Consider the following 6,174-nt stretch of genomic DNA (forward strand, 5'->3'; position numbering starts at 1 on the left):
CTGGGGGTTACTGGAGACACTGGGACTGAGGGTATGGGAACATAATAGGGACACTGGGACTGAGGGTATGGGAACATAATAGGGACACTGGGACTGGGAGTATGTGAACATAGCAGGGATACTGGGGGGAATGGGGGTAGTGGGGACACTGGGGAGATACTGAGGACATTGCACTGGGCGTATGGGAACATAATGGGGATACTGGGGACACTGGGACTGGGGGTATGAGAACACAGGGATACTGCAGGGAATGAGGGATACTGGGAGGATACTGGAGACATTGGGCCTGGGGGTATGGGAACATAATAAGGACACTGGGACTGGGGGATATGGGAACATAGTGGGGATACTGGGGGCAATGTGGACACTGAAGTTAGGGGGGGACATAACGGGGACACTGCGACTGAGGATACTGGCAGCGCTGGTGGAGGCAGCACGACAGGCCTGGACCCCATTAACTGATCACCTGCCCCTTTTATTCCTCCAGGACACTCATCCAGCCGGGGGAGGGGGTGCCAGGGCCGCACCTCAGTGTCCCCCCTCCCCGCCCCCATCAGACCACGCCGGCCTCCCGCAGGGGCTCCCCGTCCTCCAGCCGGGCCCAGCCCAGGCGCCGCAGGTCCAGGCTCTCGAAGCGGCCCTGGATCACCAGCTCGGCCACGGCCCTGCCGGCGGCGGGAGAGTGCTGGAGGCCGTGCCCGCTGAAGCCCGCGGCCAGGAACATGTTCTCCAGCCGGGGGTGCGGGCCCAGCACCCCGTTATGGTCGAAGGTGTTGTAGTCGTAGTAGCCGGCCCAGGACCCCCGCACCCGCAGGGACTCGAAGGACGGCACCCTCCGGGCCAGCCGGGGCCACAGCTGCTCCTGGAAGTAGTCGTGGTCCACCGAGAGGTCGCTGGGATCCGGCTCTTCCTCCTGGGAAACATGGATTGGGGCGGCTTTAATTATAGATACCTGCAGGAGTCAGGTTTCAGGAAGGGGTGTTTTTATTATTTCCCTATTTAAATCATGTAGTTTGGTTTTTTGCAGTGGTTATTGGTTGTATGTTTTTCAATCTGTCATTTCTGGTAATCATGTCTGGCAACTGTACCTGTTTTGAAAATCTGAAAAGTAATCAACATGAAGAATGGAAAGCTCAACAAACCCAGATCATGTCTTACCTGCTGTCTTCCCCCTCCCTTTTTTTTTTGTTATAGAAAACCAAAAGTTACACCCTTTCCTGAAACCCGACTCCTACAGATACCCTTGGAGGAAGATATATAGCCAGGAGGATGGAGCTTAGTTCCTGCCCAAGGAGAAGCACCTTCCTCAAAGATAGTTGGATGGTTTTTTTTAACTCCTGCGTTCCAGAGGAAGCTTCCAGGCTCTCTCCCTCTGGTTTGAGCAGAAATAAACCCTCACAGATGTTCATCATCAGGCAGCGATGACAAAAGCCAAGGAAGACCAAAGGGGCATGTTTTTCTCAGGCACTGTTAGGAATATTCCCTTGTAAGCCCAGGGAATAAACGTTCCTGGAATCCTTCCACTGCCTGGCATTTTGGGGGTACCTTCATCACAGGGTTTGATAAAGAACAGGGGGTGAGTGACCTGGGGGACCCCTCTGGGCTCACCTCGGGGGGGCTCATCCCGCCCAGGTAGTTCCCAGCGATCCCTTCCCGGCGGAAATAAGCACCCGAGGTGTCCACGAGGAAGGGGCAGGAGAGCCCAGGGCCATCCGGGCAGTGCCAGCAGAACACGTACCTGGGGAACCCCCCAAAAAATAGGGTGAGGGGTGCTGCCCCTGCCCCCTTCTTAGGGGCTGGGATGTGGGGACGCCCCAAAAAATAACATTGAGGGGTCACGTTGCTCCTGGAGACAATGGAGGGGCTGGGACTGGGGGCACTGGGGGATAATGGGGACACTGGGACTGGGGGCACTGGGGGATAATGGGGACACTGGTAGTGGGGGGATAATGGGGACACTGGGAGCACTGGGGGATAATGGGGACACTGGGAATGGGGGCACTGGGGGGATAATGGAGGCACTGGGACTGGGGGCAGTGGAGGGATAATGGGAGCATGGAGGGATACTGAGAGGATAATGGGAGTACTGGGGGGATAATGGGACTTGGGGCACTGAAGGGATAATGGGGACACTGGGACTGGGGGCACTGAAGGGATAATTGGGGTACTGGTAACAGGGGGATAATGGGGACACTGGGAGAACTGGGGGATAATGGGGACACTGGGGCTAGGGGCACTGGAGGGATAATGGAGGCACTGGGACTGGGGGCAGTGGAGGGATAATGAGGGGATACTGAGAGGATACTGGGAGTACTGGGGGGATACTGGGGACACTGAGACTGTGGGCACTGGAATGTAATAAGGGCACTGGGGGGGATACTGGGCCTGGGAACACTGAGGGAGTAATGGGAGCACTGGGGGCATACTGGTGGCACTGAGGATACTGGGGGGATCCTGGGGATACTGAGGCTGGGGTCAGTGTTGGGGGGCGACAGGTGACACTGGGGAGATAATGGGGACACTGGGACTGGGAGTATGAGAATATAATGGGGGTACTGGGGCTGGGGGCACCGGAGGGACAATGGGAGCCCCAAGATGCAACACCACCTTTCCAAAAAAAAAAGACTAAGGGAGTTCACGCTCCCTCCCTGAGGTTGGAGAATGGTGGGATGCCAGCCCCCCACCTCAAAAATAAAGCACCAAGGGGGTCCATCCCTCCACCCCCTTGAAGATGGAGGGGTGCTGGGTGCCAGGATGACCCCCTTGCCCCCCCCAAAAAACCCCCTGAGGAGTCCCCTCCATGACAGAGGGGTGGTGGGTGCTGAGGTGCCCCCACAAAATAGCACCAAGAGGTTCACTCCCCCTGGAAAAAGGAGAGGTGCTGGGATGTGTCCCCACTCTGACCCATCACAGAGGGTGCACTGCCAGGCTGTGCCCCCCCCCTGAGCCCCCCAGATACCTCTTCCTGGGCTGGATGGGCAGGGGGGGCTGGCACAGCTTCCTGGGGAGCCCATCAGCCTCCAGCAGCTTCCCGGCCCAGGCGCCTGCAGCGTTGACCACGATGGAGCAGGCGACAGGCTGGTACTCCAGGCTGTCTGGCATGTAGATCTGTGAGGAGTGGGCACAGACTTGGAGTGTTTTGTTCCAGGATCACATGCAGGGCCAAGAGCAGAACAACTTTTGTAGCAGTTTGGGCCTGAGGTCTTTGTCCAGGTGGTCAAGGTCCACTTTCTGGGTCTCCTGTCGCAGGAATTCCCAGGGATAACTGAAATACTTGTGAAGAGTCATGGATCATCGGCCCTCCAGCCACCTGATACAGCACAGGCCTGCTTTGGACATAGTTCCTGCCACTGCAGGAATTTTGTGAGCTTTCTTCTCATTTCATAAACCTACGTATACCACACACAACCAGGTAACATTTCAGCTGCCTCAACATTTCTCAGAAAAGGCTGGGAGTGAGGGCAGACATCCCAGCAGTGACTGCCACCCCGAATAACCCCTCCAAACAGCACACGTGATCTTCCTGGGCAGCTGCCATGACTTGGGCAGCCCAAATAATGCCCCCAGAGCAGCCTGTGCACAGAATCAAGATCCACTCTTTGCTTCATGCAAGGCCTTTCTGGCTGGTTTCAGTCCTTCATTCACAGTAAGGGGGTCTTTAACTCTGGAAATTTCGGGGGGGTCCTTGTGAATTAGAAAGACAATGTGCTCAACCTGTACAGATTCCACATGGAGATGGGGCAGGGGGGTTGTCATGGACACTCCTGGAGGACCCACGAGTTTTGGGGGGGTCACACACACACACAGACACACAGACAGACAGATCCAGACACACACACACACACAGACACTCACGTGCACGTATTTAATGCGCGCAGACTCTGCTGCCGACGACGGGGTTGGGTCATCGGCTGTGGTGACAAAAGCTGGAGGGTTTTGGGTTAAGGTGGGGGTTCCTGGGGGTGGTGGTCCCCGGTGGAGGCCCCAGTGGGGTCCAGGGCCCACCCCCGCCGTTCCTCACCTCGCACCTCCCCGCGGCAGTTGTGGACCCCCAGGGACGTGGCTTTGCGCCGGAAAGCGTTGAGGAGGGTCCAGGGGTCGAACCAGCCTTCATCCTCCAGGCCTGGGGGGGACATAGGTAGAGGGGGATGGCATTGTGGTGTGACATCCCCCCCCCCCAAAAATGTGGTTTGGGGCGGGCTGGACCTCCCCTTCCATAAATAAAGCCAGGAATGCAGGAAGCATCCAGCAGGGTGGGGATACAGGGTGGTTATGGGGTTAAGGATGGGTGTTAAGGGGGGGGGTCCCCACACTCAACTCCACATACCATAGGATGCCACAGCCACGTCCTCCGTGTTTATCCAGGGGAATTTCTCCTTCAGCTGGGTGGGGGACAGCAGGGCTACCTGCGCCCCTTCATCCCTGGGAACAGCCAGCAGGTGGAGGGGGGCTCAGGATGACCCCTACCTTCCCCAGAATTCCCCCTGTGGGGGGGGCCTGTGTGTGTCCCCCACCTCTGGAGCTGGACAGTGGCCTCCAGCTTGGCAGCATCCTCTGGGGAGGCCAGGAACAGGTATCCCGAGGGCTGGAACTGGATGTCGATGGGGGGCTCGTTGGGAACCCCGAGGTGCTCCTGTGAGGAGAGGAGGGGACCCCGGTGAGCAGGGCTGGACCCCCAAACCACCCCCCACCCCCGCTCACACAACCAGCCCCACACACATTGATGTCACGCAGGAAGCTGGCGGAGAACCGGGACATCTGGATGTTCTCCGGGAGGGAAAACTGCTGCCGGATCCCCCCCACCGACAGCACTGTGGAGGCTCTGGAATACTGACAGGGAGGACCCCCCTCCAACAATTAACAGGGGCTCGGGGGGGGTCACACCCTGCCCCGGGAGGGGGTGTCTCACCGTGGGGTCCCGCTCCACCACCAGCACCTTCATCCCGTGCCGCCGGAACCGGCCCTCCAGCACCTTCAGCCAGTAGGCCACGGACCAGCCCACCACGCCGCCCCCCACCACCACCACATCGGCCTCGTCGGGGGGCCGGGGGTCGGGGTGGATCCCCGGGGGCAGCCAGCCCCCCCAGGCGCTCCCCGCCGCCGGCACCTGATCCCTCAGGGTCTGCCCCATGCGCCCCAGGGTCTGCCCCAGCTCTGCTGAGACATGGGGGGGCTGACAGGCCTGGGGGGTACCGCTGGCAGCCCCCCCGGGCACCCCAGGACCCTCTGCATCCCCTGGGACCACCCCAATTCCCTCTGCATCCCCTGGGACCACCTCAGTTCCCTCTCAGAGCTGCCAGTACCCTCTGCATCCCATGGCATCACCCCAATTCCCTCTGCATCCCAGGGGACCACCCCAGTACCATCTGGGACCAACCCAGTACCCTCTGCATCCCACGGGACCACCATAGTTCCCTCTGCATCCCATGGGACCACTTCAGTTCCCTTTCAGAGCCCCCAGTATCCTCTCCACACCCTGAGACCACCCCAGTTCCCTCTGGGACCACCCCAGTTCCCTTTGCATCCCCTGGACCCCCCTATTGCCTGGGACCCCCCCATTCCCTGCATTCCTTTGACCTCTTCCCCATTCCCAGAGATCCCACACCCCAACCCTGCCTCCATTCCCTCCAGGATCCCACCATATACCCTTGTATACCCGACATACCCCAGCGATCCCCCAATCCCAGTGACCTCCCCATTCCCTGGGACCCTCCATCTGTTTGATCCTCCCCCCACCCCATTCCCAGGGATGCCAACACACCCTGATCCACCTGCCATTCCCTCCAGGATCCCCCATATACCCCCATAAACCCTCCATTCCCCCCGGGAACTGCCCCCTCCCCATATACCCTCATAACCACCCCAGCGAACCCCCCATTCCCAGTGATCTCCTATTCCCTGGGACCCCCACATTCCCTGGAACTCCGCATTCCTTTGATCCCCTCCCCATTCTCACCCCGACCTCCCCTCCATTCCCCAAGGGAGCCCCCCATAACCATCCCAGCGACCCCCCTATTTCCAGTGACCCTCAATTCCCAGAAAACCCCCCCGTTCCCAGCAAGCCCCCCATTCCCTGGGACTCCCTATCCCTTTGACGCCCTCCCCATTCCCAGCGATCCCAACACACCCCGAACCCCCCTCCATTCCCCCAGGACCACCCCACATATCCCCATA

The 6,174-nt window shown here is 59.4% G+C and overlaps 1 protein-coding gene across 1 annotated transcript in view; it reads right to left on the reverse strand.

Moving 5' to 3' along the window:
- Window positions 1-454: 454 nt before the first annotated feature.
- FOXRED1 (FAD dependent oxidoreductase domain containing 1) overlaps window positions 455-6,174 on the reverse strand; it is a 6,215-nt gene continuing 495 nt past the window's right edge. The window contains 9 exon segments of the mRNA XM_027655696.1: window positions 455-913; window positions 1,609-1,738; window positions 2,960-3,108; window positions 3,856-3,926; window positions 4,022-4,123; window positions 4,328-4,422; window positions 4,515-4,633; window positions 4,720-4,830; window positions 4,910-5,154. Coding sequence (XP_027511497.1) covers window positions 554-913; window positions 1,609-1,738; window positions 2,960-3,108; window positions 3,856-3,926; window positions 4,022-4,123; window positions 4,328-4,422; window positions 4,515-4,633; window positions 4,720-4,830; window positions 4,910-5,154 — 1,382 coding nt within the window. The 3' untranslated portion in view covers window positions 455-553.

Source organism: Corapipo altera, unplaced genomic scaffold, assembly GCF_003945725.1.
Source record: "Corapipo altera isolate COAL_440 unplaced genomic scaffold, ASM394572v1 71, whole genome shotgun sequence".
Taxonomy (NCBI): Eukaryota; Metazoa; Chordata; class Aves; order Passeriformes; family Pipridae; genus Corapipo; species Corapipo altera.